Genomic DNA, 18,606 nt, shown 5'->3' with positions numbered 1-18,606 from the left:
ACTTCAGCGTGAAGTGGATCCATGGGAAAAGCGGTCTGCTAAAGACCAGGCAGCCCAAAGCGGTCAAGGACAGCCAAGTGCTCCCCAAAGTCAGGGAGTGGGGAACAATTTAGCCTTTCCAGGCCCACCAGAAATAGGCCAGAAATGGGTTTTCTTTATACAAAATTTATAAAAGCTGGGAGGAAACAGACCTGGGATTTGGGGTTCAGGGTGGAGAGAGAAAGGCAGAAATATCAGGGTTGGGGTGCCTGGGGGGCTCAGTTGGTTGAGTGTCCAACTCTTGGTTTTGGCTCAGGTCGTGATCTCACAGTTTCCTGAGTTCAAGCCCTGCATCTGGCTTTGCACTGGCAGCATGGAGCCTGCTTGGGATTCTCGCTCTCTCTCTCTCTCCCTCCCTCTCTGCCTGTCCCCTGCTCACACTGTCTCTGTATCTCTCAAAATAAATAAACTTAAAAAAAAAAAAAGTATCAGGGTTACTGGCTTAGTCAAACTTTGGAATTTGCACAGGTGTGCAAATGCAGGTGTGTTGGGGCAAAATGGGGGGCCCGGAGACCAAGGAGACCCAAGACCTGGGGTGAATGGGAGATACGCAAGCAAGCGTACTCCAGTCTTTGTGGGGAAGGGGTGTGTCCCACAAGGGTTCTTGGGTTTAGGATGGAATGTGTATCTCAAAGACAGGTGTCCCTGAACCAGGGTAGAACTGTAGGGCCCAAAGGCTGGGGTGACATAGTACAAATGAAGGGACTAGAGTCAGGAGGCCTGGGATCTAGGATGGAATGAAAGGGTCCAGAAGCAGAGAGACCCAAGACCTGATTCATAACAGGGATCCATCAGGGAGAGGAAACCTAGGACTTGGGGGGAGAACACGGGATCCTAGAGGCAAGCATCCCTGTACTTTGGGGTCCTGATGCATGGGACAGAATACAGGTCTCAGGATCAGGGGAGACCCAGGACCAAGACCAGGCAGAATGCCTGGATCTGGGACATAATGCATGGACCAGGGACCACGAAGCCCTATGGAGCTGGCTGGGGAACCCCAGGGGCAAGGGAGACCCAGGGCCTGGGCGGTAATCCGGGAGTGGGGTCTGGGGGCGGTTCCCAGATGCAAAGCTGACTCTGATCCCAGGCAGAAGGGAGAACTCAGAGGGAGGGGACACATGAAGGTATTTCAACTTTGGGGAACCAGTGCCTGACAAAACGCGGCCACGCCTCTTCCAATTCCATCCACCCTCACTCACCCCCTTTCACAAGACACAAGGTGGCTTTTTTTTTTTTTTTTTTTTTGCTTTTTTTCATTTCTTTTTAATACAAACTTGGATCTTTGGGTGTGTCCTGCCAAAACAGAAAACAACAACAACAACAGAAGAGAAAACCCAAAAGAGTGAAAAATAAGAAAGAAAGAAAAAAAAAAAGCTCCCGCAAGAGGTTCTTCTCCCTCCCCCCTACCATGCGAATTTGCACACCACGGGACCACAGCAGGTTTACAGAATGCAATATACAATCCACGATTTATAATAAAACAGTATATACAATAAATAGGATATTGTTCATTTTTGTCAAACGACCTGTAGATAAATTTCTCAGTGCATACTTGCAGGGGCTCTGGACACCTCGGGGCCCCGCTCGCAACCTCTTGCACACGCTCGCTCTCTCTCTCTCTCTCTTTTTTTTTTGTCTTTTTCTAAAACTGTGTTTTGTTTTTAAGTTTTGTACATTTTTAAAAAGTATTTACAATTGCTGGTTTTGTGCAGAAAGGGCTCACCTTCGGCTTCTGCGTGGAGGAGATGGGCAGGGAGAGGTGGGGGGATGTGGGAGTGCAAGGGGTACCGGGGGGGTGGGGCGGGAGGCAGAGGGGCAGGCGCTCCTGCCGGAGGACAATGTGGACGCTGGGAGGGGTCTTGGCGTTGGTTTTCTGAAAGCTGCAAAGAAACACAAAAGAGGCAGAAGTCAGCTGTAGGCACAGACATGGAATTCTGAGAACAGGGATGTTAAGAGTGGGACCCCCCACCCACTTCCTACCAGCATCCTGGGAGAAGCTAATGACATCGTTCCTTCTCCCAGAAAACTCCAAAGAGTACCCCCGCCCCCACCGCCCCGGCGACAATGACTGCTTCTGGCCTTCTCTGAACTCAGTTTCCCCATCTGTAAAATAGGTTCATATCTAAGGCCCGTACCACTGAGAGGTAAAGGAGAGGAGTCAGGGCTCCAGGCAGTGCAGTTGGTTAAGAACTTGGGCTCCTGAGTCAGACACAACCAAGTTCAAATGCTAGCACTACTACCGGATAGCTCTATAACGTTGAGCAAGTCGGTGAATCTCTAGGAGCCTCAGTTTGCTCATCTGTAAAAAAGGGGATAATGAAACCAGCCCATGTGTTTGCTGGGAGGATTCAGTGGTTTAAGGTAGATTAACCCTGGTACATAAAACATAATAAAGGATCCTAATTACAAGTCGTTATTATTTTCCTGGGACCTGGGCCAGCTAGGTGCCCCAAGCCTCAGTTTCCTCGTCCAACAATGAGTTTAGGAATTGTTCTGAGGAAGGACACGGTGGGGAAGACGGGGCTTGAGCACAGCACAGGTGTGAACTGCACACCCGTGCACTTTCGTTTCTTCTAATTCCAACCCTTTCTCAGCACCCCCCCCCAATGCTATTCTGTTCCTCACAGAGGCTCGAGGTGAGGAGGAAGTCTGTCTGAATAAAGGAATAAAGAAATTGCCCAGCACAATACCATCAGTGTTTGGCTGTACCCCTCGCCCTCCTGAGGCTCAGAAACTCCCAAGTTCCCAGTCTCTACCATCACTAGACATTGGAGGTCTGAAGTACCCCTTCTCCAGACTTTCCCATTCAGAACCCAAGGTTTTGCTGGGGCTAAGTGGGAAGATGCCCAGAGGGACAGGGATGGGCTGGGTTATTCTCAAGACCGGCAGTCGTTAGCCTGGCACTTTCTGAGTTCTGGGGGCCTCCTCGCAGAGCCCTGAAATTCCCATCCCACACTTGGTGAGTGACCCATCCCATCAGAAATAAGGGGTGGGGGGTTCTAAAACTGCCTTCTAAGACCCCTCAGCGGGCCGTCCTCCCTCCCCCACCCCTGCAGGAAACAGGCGGCCACAGAAAGCCTTTCCTCCCTTGTCCTTTCTTGGCTTCCCTTCGCAACAGGGCCACATTTAAATTCTGCTCAGCCTCGGCTGCTGTCTGCTGGGCAGTCGGCCCTGGGGAAGACTTTTGTCCTGAGGCTGGACTTGCCAGGACTCCCCCCAGGGCCAGGGGAGCCAGGTGGGCTCTCACAAGGCTGGGGCAGCCCCCATCCCGGTGTATCACCCAGGCAGGCAGCAAGCAGAGGCGGGAGGGGAAGGGCAGGAGCTGCAGCCCGTGAAGCCGTCAGGTCCCCTGCAGTGAGGGAGGGTGGTGGATCAGCCGCAGGGGGACGGGGTGCGCCTGTCAGGGGGCAGCTGTGTTAGAACTAGGGTGAACGGTGGGAGAGCAGCTCTTGGGGCAGGGGATGCTGCTGGGAATGGATGTCAGTTCTCCAGTTAGGGTGACAAACAGGAACAGCTGTAGGGATAAGCAGGGCATCCACGAGGGCACAGGACTACTGTATCTGGGGGAACGGGTGGGTTCAGCTGGGGCCTGGGGGTACCTATCTGTAGGGCAGCCTTGCTGCAGTTGAGGAACAGCTGGCAAGCTGAGGAACCGCCGTTGGGGAGACGGGTATAGTGTGCTGGGGTGACAAGTGAGGGGGAGATTCAGGACCAGCTGCTCCAAACCACTCAGCAAGTGGACCATACCAAACCCCAGTCTTCTCTGCTCCCCCTAAGGGCCCCGGGGCAGGCTGGGAGCCTCTGCACAAATCCCTGTCACCCCCGCCCCCTCCGGCCCTTAGCCACTGCCAGTGACCCTCTCCAAGCCAGGTCTCCATGGTGATCTCAGCCCAGCAGGCAGCTCCTGCCAGAACCATTCCCGTGGTGCCGGCGGCCAGGCAGCAGGGAGGCTTTCTCACCCCTCGGCTCAGCCCTCGCTGTCTCACCTTCCTCCTCCCTCTGCCCTCCCCAGCTTTCGGGAATGGGCCAGAATCTGGGGGATGGGGAGAGAATCAAAACCAGAGGTTCCTGAGCGAGGAGAAGGGAGGATGCTGTAGCCATGTAGAACCCTGACTTCTACAAAACAAAACGAATGCTGCCATGCCAGGCGGCCCTGTGCTGGGCACTGGGGACAAGGCAGAGGAGACAGATCTGAGCAGAGCAGAGCAGAGCAGACACTGAAGCAAAGCCGACCCCCAAAGCAGGCAATTTACAAATGTCGGGAGATGGGGGCTGTGCTAAAGGCAGCCGTTGGTGGGGGTGGGGGTGGGGGTTCAGGGAGCACAGAGGGGGGCACCCAACCCAGCTTTGGCAGGAGGGACTATGGCTCTTCAACTCACTGCTGAGCGCAGCGCCCAGCACATGCCGGCGTCAAGAATATGTGCCGACCCAATGCCAGAGCGACGACCAGTGTAAGTCCAATCAGCATGTCAAGGTCCAGCTCAGGTCTTGCACATCTCCAGGACGCCTCCTTAGACCACCCTGTTACCATAGCTACTGGTGCACTTGTCATTCCCTTCCACGCTCCTCCAGGGCAGAGACCTGTGTGTGGTGCCTCTACATCCCCAGTGCCAGCATGCACCTGGCGCCCCAGGACACCAGCCATTGTTCATGAGACTTAACCTTTTAGTGCCTCCATACTGAACAACTGCAGAACCACGTTCCACTGAGTCCTCGCGCTCCAGCAGTTTTACTGGAGTCCGAGGTGCCAAGGCATGAAATGGTCTCTGCCGGTCAGTAGGGGCTGGCACTGGGAGCATGGAGGGATAGCAGAGCAGGGATTCACAGTGCTGCAGATCATGCAGATATCAGGCTGTCCAGCTGCTCTTCCCCGCAAAGGAGCACATGTTTTGTGTTTTCGTTTAAGCAACCAGCAGACATGTATTCACACGAACTAACTGCCAGGCTGTGAGCCCTGGTCTAACCCCCCCCTTCTGGTCTCTGCCCTCCAGGAGGGGGTCTCAACACCAAACAAGGCAGTGGAGCAGAAGGCACACAGAATGCATGGAAGTTTGAGAGACTGATTTGCTGTGTGACCCAGGGCAAGCCCTTTCCCTCTCTGGGCTTCAGTTTCTATGTAAAATTGGGGGTTGAATAGGTAATGGAAGAGATCTTCAGGCCCCAAAGAAAAGGGGTTAGAGGCAAACCACAGTTGCCCAAAGGCAACCCCTCTGACATCTTCAGGCAAAGTCAGGCCTGTGAGTCCCTCAAATGTAGAGAGGATACTGCTTCCCTGGGGCTCAGACCACACTTGCCAGATGGGAGACAGTCTGGCGGGATGGACTGGCTATAGGGTGTGGGTGTGGCTCTCCTCCCCACTCCAGAACATTTTTTTCAAAATCTGTGTCCACTAGTGACCATAGGCACTCCTTAAATTCTGGCTCTGCCAGCCATTCTCTCCTTAGGGATCTTTCCCCACTTCCTCTACTGCTGGGCATAGAGGGGGAGGCTATGGGGACCAAATAGGGTTCGTATCCATGGTCACCCACCAAGCTTGTGTGTATCTCCCACCTCGCTGCTGCACACTGCTTACCAGTCCTAGGAGGCTCTATACCCAACACCCGTACTCTCTGCCTTCCTGGTCAGAGGTGACTCCGCAGGCGGGCACTAGCGATGTGTATATGTTGGGCACGTGACCGAGTGATCCCCAAGGGCCCCTCCTGGCTCTGTCATTCCATGCTTCCTGCTAGGGTGGCTGTTGTGTCTTTGGGCGAGTCCCCCTCCCTGTCTGTAAACTGGGTGGGGTTGTACTTGGAGAACTCCAAAAACCTAGTTAGCCTGCAGAGTTCAGACTGGTTTATTCATACACCCCTCCCCTGCCCCATCTTAGGAACCTATGTGAGGACAGCAAGGGGGAGAGAGATGGTCTCCTACCGACTCCCAGTGCTCACCTTTCCCTCTCTCAATTCTCTATGGTCTACATGCTCCTCTTTGGTTTTTGTTTTGTTTTGCTTTGTACATGCTCCTCTTTGACTCAAGGCAAAAAACAATGTCCCAGGCACGATGAGACATCAGGGAAGGCAGGGAACATGCACAGAGACAAGCAGCCAGTCTAAAGGAGCCGATGAGGACGTGATAAGGAGGACATTCCCAGGAAGGGCTGTCATGGATGCATAAAAGGCTAGAGATTAAGTGCGCCTGGGAAGGATCCTGGAACACTTCTTGGAGGAGGTGATGTCTGAATGAAAGATAGGAACTGACAGGTGGGAGATGGATGGTAGGCAGGAAAGGGCAGCCCAGGCCAGGGACAGCCAGAGGAAAGGCACAGGGTACCCTGGGGAAAGGCTGCCCCGGAAAGCTCCCTCCTAATTCCACATTCTAGGGCTGGAAAGGGAGAGTGTGTGAGGGGGTCAGAGACGAAAAAGACCTGACTACCTGGAATACCAGGCTAGGTAGCTGGGCCTTTATTTTGTAAGAGTGGAGAGGATGCAATCAAAAGATGTTAAGCAACGGAGTCACAGGAGCAAATGTACTTGAATTAATTCATCCAGTAAATATTTGGCGGGGAGGGGGCTCCAGACACCATGCATCCAGAAATGCTGAGCAAGCACTTTGGTGGCCACAAAGGGGAGAATGCACTCGGGCTGGGGGCAGGACTTAGGGCAGAGATGTGGCAGGCACTGGTTGCACTGACCCAAGGCTACAGCTTCTGGAGCCTGAAATTTGTTCAAGACCCATTTTCTGCCTCCAGGAAGCTCTTGCTGCTCGCCCTGCTCAGGGTTCAGGAGGGCGGCCCCTGGTATATCCGGTGGGACTGTTTCAGTCCTTGCCCTGGAGAGTGATGCCCACATGGAGGCTTTCAATGAACACCTGTTTATAGGCTGTAAACTCCATGAGGGCAGGACATTGCTTGTCTCGTTCAGTGGTATCCTCAGCACCAGATGCAATACCTGGCCCAGGGCAGGTGTGGCTGGCTCGTGTGTGCTGAACACAGAATTAACCTACGTCCCCTTGCCCTCTAGCATAGAGGGCACTATGGCAGCAAAAGTCATGATGACAAAGATGGAAAATCTGCTGGGAGAAAAAAAAACCACGATGTATTACAAAGTCACAAGGCTATCTTTTTCAGATGATCTGCACTGAGAGAGGGGACTGGTGCGAAGAACCGCATGGGAAGCGTGTCTAGCTGACCTGGGTCATTTAGAAGTCTGGGTCCCGTTGCCCATCAGGCTTCAGAGGCCTTGGGGGGGAGCCTGTGACTTACCTTGTCTCTGCACCACTCCCCTCTCCAGGGACGAATCGGCCAAAAACTAGGCGGTGTTTGTTTCACAGCCTCCCACCAAAGGCCCCAAACCCACACTAGATACAAAATCCTTCCTAGGAGACAGCAGGGACAGCAGGTGAAGGAAGCCTGGCTACAAAGTCCGGAGCAAGGAGGAAAGGGTCAGAGGTGTGTGTGTGTGTCACATAGACTGGGTGACAGAATTCAGAAGGTGGGAGGCATTTATCCACGCATTTACCAACCACTGGCTACGTGCCTATTGTGTGCCAGGGACCGGGCTAAGGGCTTCAGGGGTAATCTCATGAATTCTACAAGATATGCAGCAAGGTGATGTGACTCACCAGGTCACATAACTGGTAAGGGATGGAACCAGGCCCTGCACGGAGGCTGGTCTGCACCTACACGCATGCTCCTTGCCACGATCCTCCCATTTCAGGGCCTCACCCCCTCAGGTTCTTCCGGGTCCACAGGGATGTGGGGAAATGGGGGAGGAGGAGCATGAGAGGGCATGTTCACAGAGAGATTATATTTCCAGGAAATGAGGGCTCAGAATGAGAAGGCCTGGCCTGAAAATGGCTGTGCGAGAGGCAAGAAATAGGATGGGAGGGAGGACAGTGTGAAAAAGAGCTCGCAAGAGGCCGGGGAGAGATGGCTGACCCCAGACGTGAGGGCTTCTTGCTCAGAGCCGGAGGCAAGATCAAGCGACCTCTTGAGGTTTCAAGACACAGAGAGACAAAGCACAGAACAGCCGGGGCCTGGCCCAGGTCCGGGCATGCCTCCTGACCCTGGCTGGCTTAGTGGCCTTGGTTGGAAACTGCTTCCTGCTCTGGTCAGGCCCCAGGCTGGTGTAACCTTGGAAGACCTGTGACATTTCTCTTGGCCTCAGGTCCAGGCCTGAGAGGGAATAGGGAGGACAGGGAGACTTGACATTCCTGAGCACCTTCGAGGGCCCTTCCTGATCCCATCCCCATCCCCAGGGTCTAGGTAGGGCTGATCTTCAGTCATGAGGGCCCAGTGTGGAGTCAGGCTCCCTGGCTCTGCTTTCCATCTAAGGGACTGGAGATGGGGCCCAAGCGCTCCCCACCCCCTACCCCTTCCCTCTCTGTCCCACCAGCTCAGTTCTCTGACCAAGGGGGTCCCACATTTCCAACTCTGGCTCCCCTGAGCTTTCCTCTTCTAACTCACAGTGGGGTGTGACCTCCCCTTGCCCACAGTTCCCTCTGCCTGGAATGCCCTCCCCACCTCCCCCCCCAAGTCTCTGGCTGTCCAAATCCTGCCTATTTTTCAAGGTCAAGTTCAAATGCTTCCATAGAACCTCAAAATCCATTTAAAATGTCAGACCCAGAAACATTTGTAGGGAGTGTCCAATCTGTCATTTGGTGGATGGTGAGTCAGTGGCATGGGCTGGAGGGGGAGTGGCATGGCAGGGTACCCAGGTTCTGGGGAAGCAATACTGAGTTCAAATCCTGACTACACCATTCACTAACTGTGGATACCCTGGCAAGGTTCAGAGCTGCACCTGCTTCCTCGATTCTCTGATGGGGTGCCAGGGGGAGGGTGCAACCATTTCCTGGCCTGCTGTGAAGGGTCAGCGAGGCAGCATTGCATGAAGGCCCCAGCACAGATATGTGTCCCTTTTTTACCAGAAGTTCTGAAAGATGAATTCTGACCCTAACACCCACCTTCCTGGTACATAAGCTTTGTTTCTCCCTACGTCTGGGCACCTGCCACTTTCCACCAGGTACTGGTTTTAGCTTCCTGGGGTAGATGCTGAGCTCTGAGGACAGGAGCCGTGTCTGCTTTGCTTCCCCTATGCCTGGTACTGGGACGGGCATCGAGGGGCTCAAGATGTGAGGCTGAGCTGAACCACTACTTCTGATACTTGCTCGGTGGGGGGGGGGGGGTGCGGGGCTGAGGTGGGGGGAGCCTTCTGGCGGAGAACTCCTCAATGGTTCCCACTGGTCTTGGAATATAGTTCAAACTCCTTCCAATGCCCTGCCTGCCCTGCCTGCTCAGTCAGTGTTACTGTTCTCCTATCAGTTTTTCAAATCTGAGCTCCTTCCTACCCCAGGGCTTTACCCATCGCTGTTTCCCCTGCCCAGAATGTTCTTCCCACTCCCTGTCTAGCTGATGCCCCTTCAGGCATCAGCTTCAGGATCTGGTCAGCCTGCTGCAGGCTCCCACGGCCTCCTACCTTTTCCTCTTTTGCAGTCCTTTGTACAGCAATCGTTACCAAATGATTATCAAATGTCCTTCTTTCTAAACTGGAAGCCCCCTGAGGACCAGGACCTCCTCTGTGGTGTTCACTGTGGTGCCCCCCCAGCCCCCATGCCTGGGTCACAGTGGGTGCTGGACAGATGTCTCTGGAGCAACTGAATGCATCAGTCTGAGGACAGTGCTGTCAACTCCCAGCCCTGAGTAGGGAGCGTGGCCAGAATGTGGGGCTGGATGGCATCCCAGTTCCTCCTGTGTTCAGGCCTCACTGGATGGCTCCATTATGTATCTCACTGAGCTGTGACCTGCTCAAACACCCAGCCCCCACATTCATTTATTTTCCCACCCAGAGCCCAGGAGGAACGGTTTTTGGATTATTTCACATTTCTGGATTATCCGTGAGACATCTCCCCTCCAGTGAGAAGGATCAAGAGTTTGACATTTTAAACCCTAAGCAGCTTCTCCCTGGCCTGCTTCAGATCTGCAGCACTGCTGCTTGCAGTGAGACGCATGGGGAATGGAAGGCCATTTTAATCTTGGCCTGGCTTCATTAGGAGGAAACTATGCTGCCAAAAAAAAAAAAAAAAAAAAAAAAAAAAAAGGTTGGTCCACTGTCTATGCCATGCAGAGTTGGAACACCTAAAAGATGATCAAAGTCAAATTTCTTGAACAGATGGGGAAACAGAGGCCCAGAGCTGGAGGGAGTAAAAGCGTGGTCAAGGGCATACAGCAAGTTGATGGCCAATTGGGGAACGGTCCTTCTCCAGGCCGCCTGACTCCCACGTGCTGCCCTTTGCCACCTCTGGGCACCAAGGGACGTGGGGTCAGGCAGAAAGGGAATAATAAGTTTCCACTGACACAACTTCAGGACCCTGAGTCACCCTGGCCTTGAATGGCCTCCCCAGAGCAGGGATGGGACTTTCCAGGAGCCCTGCTATTCCTCCTCCAGGAAGAGACACTCCCAGGAGGCTGCGGTGGCAGCAGAGGTGGAGGGTGAAGGGCTGAGACAGGCCCCCAGTCCCCTTCCCGACCACCTACCACATCTGAGCCACTTTGGTGACGGGTCTGTTGTCCAAACAGTGAAGATCTGATGGACCAGCTGTGGCTGTCTTTCTGGAGCTGGTTGTGCTTCAAGAAAATGACTCTTCCAACCCTGTCTCTTTTTACCATTTTGGAGGCATTTCCCCCTCGTTTATTTTCCTTTTCTTAAACAAAATCTTAAGAATACTAAAATTTTTGACTCCACCTAATGAGGACACGGTGCCTAAACATCTAGCGAAATTTAGCAGAACTCTTGGAAGAGCATTCGGCTTCCGGAAAGGGACTGGTCAGGAAATATCCTGCCCGGGGATAGACCCACTGGGTGCGGGTGGTCAGGCACAGCAGGATCCCAGCAACCTTTCTCCACTCCTGGATCCCTAGCCCACCTGCCTCTGACCACTCTGAGCCCACCTCAGGTCGAAGATATTGACAAATAATCTCTGGGTGCACCCCGAGGGACCAGGAAAGACACTTCAGGCCATTCTGTAAAAAGCCCTCGCAGAGCGTGACCAGGACATAGTGACCACACCCCCGGCCTGACCCCTGCCAGACTGCATCTCGGACTAAATGAAGCTCCTAGAGAAGTGTGGGAGGCTGGCAGGGGCCGTACCCTGGATGGGCCCTGGCAGTTAATTATCACCCTGCTTCACCTTTCGCTCATCTCCCACAGGGCCCTGCACATGCCCTCCCTTGCGAGAGGTCAAGTGGTAGGTATTTCCTGGGACTCAGGCAGTGCCCGCCTAGGAGCTGGCCTGGACAAGGAAGATAAACATTTGATGAACCAAACCAGATGGCCACATCCAGTCCAGGGTTCTCCAACCATTTCAGTAACTCAACGTCCAAGCCTCTTGCTGGGTTCCCCACCTAAGCACCCCATCCCTTCCTGAAGACCGTCCCCAACACCTAATCCCAGACTCCTTCCTGAATCCCAACTTCCTATTATCGGGTCCCTGAGCTTGTCCTTAAATCCTTCCTGCTCATCACTGCACCTCTTCCCCTTGTCCAAGCTCTAACGTCCTCATCCTTCCCACCCCCCAGGCCTCCGCCCACTCCACCCGCATCCCCAGACTCACCCAGGAACAAAACCTCGAGGTCCAGTCGGCACTTCAGTTGGCACTACAGGGAGGTGACGGTGAATGTGTCCTCAGGGTGAGGTTCCGCCATGGGCCCCAGGAAGCCGCTCTTGGGGCCCCCACCCAGGCCGGGATGCGCCTGCGGCATAAAGCCTGGATACCTGTAGGCGGTATCCTGCAGGGGCAGCAGCGAGTCCCTCGGCACAGGGGACAGGGTCAAGTCACTAAGGAGTGGGCAGCCATAGCCAGCAGCGGCAGCAGCGGGGCCACGGGGTGGGCCAGGCGGCCGGGCCATCTCCAGTGGCTCCTTGTCGGCCTTGGGCGTGGCCGGCGGGCTAGCCAGGTGTGGGGCACTGAGGCACGCGGCCTCCGTCCTGCCCAGGAAGTCAGCCAGCAGCCCCGTACCCACCTTCCCTTCATAGGGCGGGCTGCGGGCAGCTGAGCCTGGCGGGTACCAGTAAGCTGTGCCCTTGCAGCTGGGGGAGTCATAGTGGGGCTGGCCCAGTGGCAGGTCCCGACAGCTAAGATGGGCCTGGGCTGCAGCTGCGTGGCCCAGGCTGGCCCCCTGGAGCCCATGCTTGAGGGGCTCGCAGGCAGCCAGCTTTGTGGGTGGCGGCCGCAGCTCCTCCTTGAAGCCCAGTGTGGGTGAGCAGGTGGGTGAGTACGCCTTCTGCAGGCCAGCATCAAACACCGTGGGTGGGTGGGCCAGAGGCGGGAAATGCTTGCCGTCTAACTCAGGAGCACCCAGGCTGGGCGAGTCGCAGTGGAAGCCTTGGCCGAAGGTGCCGTCAGAAGGGGTGGACGGGTTCATGGAGTAGGGTCCCATGAAGTCACAAGGGTCTCGCTCACCCACACCAAAGGCCCTTGACTGGGACGGCAGTGGCGACATGCTGCTGTCTCCACTGTAGTAGTCCAGGCCAAGGTCCGGGCTGTCCTGGAACAGGGGGTTGACTGGCTGCGGCTTGGGGATGAACTTGGCTTTGGCTGCTGCACCGCCTCGCTCCTTCTTGGCTGAGCAGGCCCCACCACCCCGTCCACCTCGTGGTTGCCGGGGCCCGGTGCTCCGTTTGGACGGGTAGCCTGAGGCAGTGGCCGAGGCGGACGATGGAAAGCCCAGATGTGAGGCCTCGAACAGGTCCACCTTCTTCCGCCGTCCTCGGCCCGGCTTGGAGCTGCTCTGGAAGAGGACGCTCTGGTTCCAGTTGTAGCCGGGGGCAGAGGACGCCTCATTCCAGTCCATCATTAGTTTCTCCAGGCTGGACAGGCTCGACTGGCCCTCGCTGCTCGAGGCCTCGCTGTTGGCACGCCGAAAACCGCCGCCGACCGGTTGATTGAACTGGGTGCTGTCGGAGGATGATTCGGAGAAGGTCTCGGACACGGCCGTCTGCTGCTTCACCTTCTGCGGCGTGTAGTTGGAGATGTCCAGGATCACGTTGGGCTCGCTGACGTGGCAGTCGAAACCGGGATTGTAGAGCTGACTGAAGGCCTCCGAGGCCCAGTCCAGGCCTCCATAGCCCTGCCGGAAAGGCCACTGAGAAGCCCCCGCAAACTGCCGACAGTTTTCAGGCGAGGGCTGGAAGGAGGAGGAGGAGGAGGAGGCGGCAGAGGCAGCAGAGGTGGCAGAGGCGGTGGTGCCCTTGGGTACCATGTAGCCGCCGGGTGAGACGGTGCTGGCCCGGCTGTCACAGCGCAGGGGTGTGGGGGCTGAGCCAGAGAAGGGGGCCCCCTCAGAGCTGTTGAAGAAGGAGGCCTTGCTGGGTGGCAGGCAGGGGCCACCAGTAGGCGGTGGGGCGTAGCCGGCGCTGTGGGCGCTGCTGGGAGAGGCAGGCAGGCTGTTGCCGCTGCCGTAGGCGAAGCTGCAGTCCTTGCTGTTAGCACAGTCCTGGCCCGTAAAGGGCTTAGCCGGGGCAAAAACGCTTTGTCCAGCCCCGTAGCCGCCATACTGGGGTGGGTAGGTGTTGGTGGGTGGGTGGGTGGTAGGTGAGCGGGCCACAGCTGAAGGTGGGGGAGCCAGTTTCGGGAAGGTCTCGGCTGCCCGGCAGTCTGAAGTGGCCGGAGTTATCCCATAGCTCGCTGCCCGGCCTGGTGGGAAGGTCTGGCGAGAGGGCAAGACGGGCTGGAAGGAGGGGTCCGCACCAGCCCCGCTGCTGCCCACAGCCACTGGGCTGGCCTTGGCTCCCCGGCTGGGGAAGGTGGCCAGGCCCCGCTGGGAGGGCAGGGTGCTGGTGGGGGGCCCTGCGTAGGTGCCTGATGCCTTCCGGGACTCGGGGCGAGAGGCTGAGAGGGCAAAGTCTAAGAGGTCGGAGGAGTCATCCGAATCGAGCAGTGAGCGAAAATAGCCGGTGAAGAGGTTTTGGCGCTCCTGGCTGAGCTCGGTCTGACCCGCAGGTGCACCTGTGCTGTAGTAGCTGCCGCGGCCTGAAGCCCCGCTCTCTAGTCCAGTGGAGGCAAAGGCCTGGGCCTCGGTCCCCTGGAACCCACAGTTTCGGCCGGCTTGCCCGCCTGGGTGCCCATGGTGAGGGGCCCAGCCGCCACCCTTGTCCCCGGCCCACTCGGCGCCTGCCTCCCCAAAGCCTGGGCCACTAGGCACCTGTTCTGGGAACAGAGTCCCGTTCTTCCGGGACCGCCTCTTGCGCTTGGGCTTCCCAGTCATGGCGTCCACCTCCCCCCGGCCCCGTTTGCGTGGGTGCCCCAATTCGGTGAGGCTGGGACCCCCAACGCCAGCAGCTGTCACTGCCACCACTTTCTTTTTCTTGCCGATGCCCTCGAAGAAGTCACTGAAGGAGCATCGGGCTGCCTTGGCTGCATGGCCCCCACCCCGGCCACCAAAACCGCCTGCTTTACCACCACGCCGTCGGAAGCCCTGCACACGGTGCAGGAAGTGGGAGATGCTCTGGGTGTCGGGTGCCTGGTGTACCGACTCGGGCTCGCTGGGTGTCCAGCAGCGGGGGGGTGAGCACCGCCCAGCGCACTGGCTCTGGCGGTTCAGGAAGGCCAGCTTGGCGAGGACGTCAGAGTACTCGGCCTTACTGTCATTGGCGTCTGCTGCGTAGGATGGCTGGGGAGATGCCAGCTTCTGCTTCCGCCGCCGCCGTTTCTTCACCTCTGGCATGGCCATGGTGGCCGCTGCCACGGTGGCCGCTTCAGCCGCTACCACCGCTGGCTCCTTGGGCTTGCCGGGACCCAGAAGCAGGTTCTTAGGAGGGCGGCCGCGTTTACGCTTAAGAATAATGGGCATCTCCCCGGGCGGGAAGACCACCACCACGTTCCGTCCATTGTTCTTCATCTTCAGCAGCGGGGTGGGCTCGGCTGACACGCGCAGGCCCAGCTCCTTGCCCTCCACACTGAGGCTGCTGCTCAAGGATGACACCTTGTATGTGGTCTTGTTCCGCCGCCCCAGTGATACAGGGATTTTGGCCATCTTCACCACCATGCGCCGCACACCCCGGCACTTGCCTTTGCGGGTAGGGGCTACTGGAGTCTGGGAAGATTCTGGCTCCAGCTCTGGGACCGGGCCTGGGCCCGGCAGGGCAGGAGGTGGTGGAGGTGGCGGCGGCGGGGGCTCGGCCAGGGCAGCTGCCAGCCCTGTGGGCATAGGCAGGGGCAGCAGGCGGCCCTCTGGTCCAGCGTCTGCCTTGCGTCCCCGTCCAGCTTTCCGCCGGCGACACAGGATCTTTGGCCTATCAGTGCGCCGCAAGGCGTACTTGGGGTGACCCTCAGGCCCATGGGGGCCGTGGGGTGAGCACAAGTCCAGGCGCAAGGGCTCAGCCAGTGGGCAGGGCCCCAGGGGCTGCTGAGGCTCCAGACGGCGGCCAGGGACATCAAGCAACTTGGGCAGGGGGTCAAGTGCCTGAGGGTCAAGCAGCTGCGACTCCAGGGAGTCGGGCAGGGTATCCAGGGCCTGGAGAGCCAGGCCTGGCAGCCCCAGAGGATCAGCAAGAGGTTGCAGGGGTGGCAGCTCCAAAGCTTCCCCGAGCGGCTCTAGAGCCTGTGGGTCCAGGAAGCGGGGCTGGGGGTCCAGGAGCTGAGGCTCTGGCTCAGGAGATGGTGGCTCGAGGGCCTGGGCCTCCAGCAGCTGGGCCTCGGGGCAAGTTAGGGAGGCCAGCTCGCTAAGGATGTCGGCGTCAGCAAGTTCTGAGTAATCAGGGCCGTCTGGCTCAGGCTCTGGGGGCAGACCGGTGGCCGCGGCCGTGGCTCCGGGACTATGGCCTTGACCAGGCTGGGGGCTGTCCCTAGGCTCGGGCTCAGGCTCATAGAGTGGGTGGCTGGGCCTCTCGGACTTAGCATGGGGGGTGGCCCGCTCCTCAGGGCTGCGGATGCTGTTGGCCAGGCTGGGTGAGGAGAAGAAGCTGTACTGAAGGTCACCAGGGGGCGGGGCAGGTGGGCGGCTGAGTCGGAGGCCACCGCAGTCCAGGTGCACACCGCTATGCTGCAGGTCTTGGGAGAGTCGCGTCAGGTCCTTCATGATGTCAATCAGCTGCACCACTGGACGCAGGTTCACCCGCCCGTTGTCCCAGCGACGTCGGGAGCTGTTGCCGTCTCCCGCGGGTGTGGGGCAGCGGGCCTGTGAGACGGGACGGGCCGCCCTTGGGGGCAGCGGGTCGTCCCCCTTGGCAAGGACTGGTGGGCGCCGGGTGCTGGGGTCCCGGCGTGGGGGTGGGCGTGGGTTCTCGGAGAAGGTGTGGGCGAAGGCCTTGTCGGGTGGGCTGGCAGGGGGCCGGGTAGGAAGCAAGGGCCGTGGGGTAGGGGGGCCGCCGGGGTAGTACTTGGGCTCCCGGAGGTAGTCAGGAGAGCTGCACACGGCACTGGAAGTCACCACCAGGCCCTGGGGCTTCACACGCATCCTGACCTTGTCCTCCGCGGGCCGCCGGGCGGGGCCGGGGCTGACATGAGGGTGCGAGAAGCCGGGACCAAGACCTGCCGGGCAGGACAGGCAAGAGAGCCCTCACTCAATGCCCAAGACCTTCTCAGCTTCCCACGTCCTCAGTGAACCCCTGCATCTCTCCCATGAGTCCCTTCAAGCCCAACGTCCCGTTGACTCCCAGCCCTTCCCAAACTACCCCATGCACCATGAACCCCTCAGGGGTCCCAGTTCTACCAAGTAACAGCTCACCCACTTCCAGACGCTGGCTATGGGCTCAGGGAGAAGAGGATGCCTGCCTTTGAGAGGGAAGCCCATCGGCAGACTGGGGCGGCCACTCCAGATCAAACTTACGCAGAGGGCCAGGAAATCCTATCAAGGGCATGACCTCTTCCCTCTTGCCCCCATCCTCAGGACTCCAGGAGAAGCCTGGCCACTCACCCTCGGCTCTGCCGCCTGGGCTGTCACACTGGAGATCTCTGTGGACAACAAGACAGGCAACAGAGGATCTGAATGGTCTGGTGGCCACAGCCCAACCGCTGCCCGCTGGCCCAGTCTTCTCCGCACACCACCCCCGGCTCCCTCGGTGCTCCCTCCAGTGCACACACCCGGCTGACCTGGGAGAGAGAGGGCCCCCGTGCCTGGGGGCTCTGCCGGTTGCTGGCTGTCAGCTGGGGGTGCTGGGGAGCAGCTTCGGCCTGAGCCCAGGCCTCGGGGCGTGGACAGCGCCTGGAAAGGACCACCGCAGCTCAGGTTTAGTGAGCACCTACTGCGCGCCAGGCGCTGGGCTGGAAGCTGTCCAGGCATCGTTTCATTTAATTCTTCATACAAATCCTGTGAGGTAGGGGCTATTAATAACCCCATTTTGCAGATGAAGAAATGGAGGCTCAGAGATGAAGTCACATCATTCATTCATATACTCATTATTTACGGAGTGCCTACTTTGCACAAAGACCGGGTAGACAAACAGTGATCACATAATCATAACTGATTTAATTATTACTGGGATAAGAGCTGCAAAGAAAAAGCGAAGAGTGCCTCAGGTCAGAGGTTTAACAATCATACCAGGGAGTCAACAACAATAAAAGCTCACACTCTGGGGATACTTTCTCTGTTGCCAGACGATGGGCTAATAAGCACTTTTTGTGGGTGATCTCATCTAAGCCCCCTGCAAACCTGAGATCAGTGTGACTATCATCCCCTCTTTTACAGGTGAGGAAACCATCTACTGGAAGGTGGTGAGAACCACGAAGGCACTTCCAATCCAACACCCGGATCAGCACGTGGCCCACAGACATGCTTCAAAAAATATTTACTATTTCTTATGAATGAATGAACGAGGTACACAGAGCAATGAGCCCGGCCTTTTTCCATGTAGTTCTCTCTCGCCCCTCTCCAGACCAAAAGTGGAACCCAGGAAGGGTGCGGAGTGAGGGTGAGAGACAAGAATGTGGAAAGGGCCATTGTCTGACCCCTCTCTCACCTTTATCAGACAGACCCTCTCTGACCCTCCACCGGCCCCACGCACCTCTGGCCACAGTCTGGCCCCTGCTACCTAGTCTCAGAGTTGTCTCCACATCCCCTTCATAGTATTTATCACAACTGCAAACAATTACTTGTATGACTGGCTTTTTGGTGTTGTCTCCCCCCAGAGCGTGGGCCCTTCACGGGCAGGGACTGTATGCGTCTTGTTTACCACGGTATCCCCTGACCTCAGGGCCTGGGCTTTGGATGCTACGTAAATATTTACTGACTGACTCCCTGAGCTGGTCAGGGCAGAGCTGGGATTTAAATCCAGGCGTGTCTGACTCCCAAGGGAGCCTGAAGACTCAGGGCCCTGACCACGGGAAGGGTCTTAAAAGGTGGACCCCGATCACTCCTTGATGTTTGGCTCTGACCTGATCCCGTGGGTCGACCCCCCACAGACACATGTAGACTCCTACCAGCTGCTGCCCAGTGCTATCATCCCACGGGAACACTGCAGAGCCAACTCAGGGACAGGATGGTGTGGAAAGGAACATTCTTTCACTCCCCTGCGGTGGGCAGCGATTTGCAATCTACAAAGCACTTCCACACATATGACCCATGGAATCTTCCCAGCAACCCAGGAGCCATGG

At 57.3% G+C, this 18,606-nt stretch overlaps 1 protein-coding gene across 3 annotated transcripts in view; it reads right to left on the bottom strand.

The window, feature by feature from the left end:
- Positions 1 to 1,054: 1,054 nt before the first annotated feature.
- AHDC1 (AT-hook DNA binding motif containing 1) overlaps positions 1,055 to 18,606 on the bottom strand; it is a 64,367-nt gene continuing 46,815 nt past the window's right edge. For 2 of the 3 annotated variants that reach the window (XM_047084631.1, XM_047084632.1), the window contains exons 4-7: positions 17,107 to 17,218; positions 16,931 to 16,968; positions 11,629 to 16,545; positions 1,055 to 1,919 (exon numbers count right to left, since the gene is read on the bottom strand). In XM_047084631.1, the coding sequence (XP_046940587.1) occupies positions 11,672 to 16,471 (4,800 nt within the window). In that variant the 5' untranslated portion in view covers positions 16,472 to 16,545; positions 16,931 to 16,968; positions 17,107 to 17,218 and the 3' untranslated portion in view covers positions 1,055 to 1,919; positions 11,629 to 11,671. Of the gene's footprint in view, positions 1,920 to 11,628; positions 16,546 to 16,930; positions 16,969 to 17,106; positions 17,504 to 18,606 lie in introns of all 3 variants that reach the window. The other variant, XM_047084633.1, reaches the window with a different exon arrangement.

Source organism: Lynx rufus, unplaced genomic scaffold (genome assembly GCF_022079265.1).
Source record: "Lynx rufus isolate CCGP_SWC_20201006 ecotype Redwood Valley unplaced genomic scaffold, mLynRuf1.p SCAF_2, whole genome shotgun sequence".
NCBI classification, from domain to species: Eukaryota; Metazoa; Chordata; class Mammalia; order Carnivora; family Felidae; genus Lynx; species Lynx rufus.
This window is presented reverse-complemented; position numbering and strand designations above follow the sequence as displayed.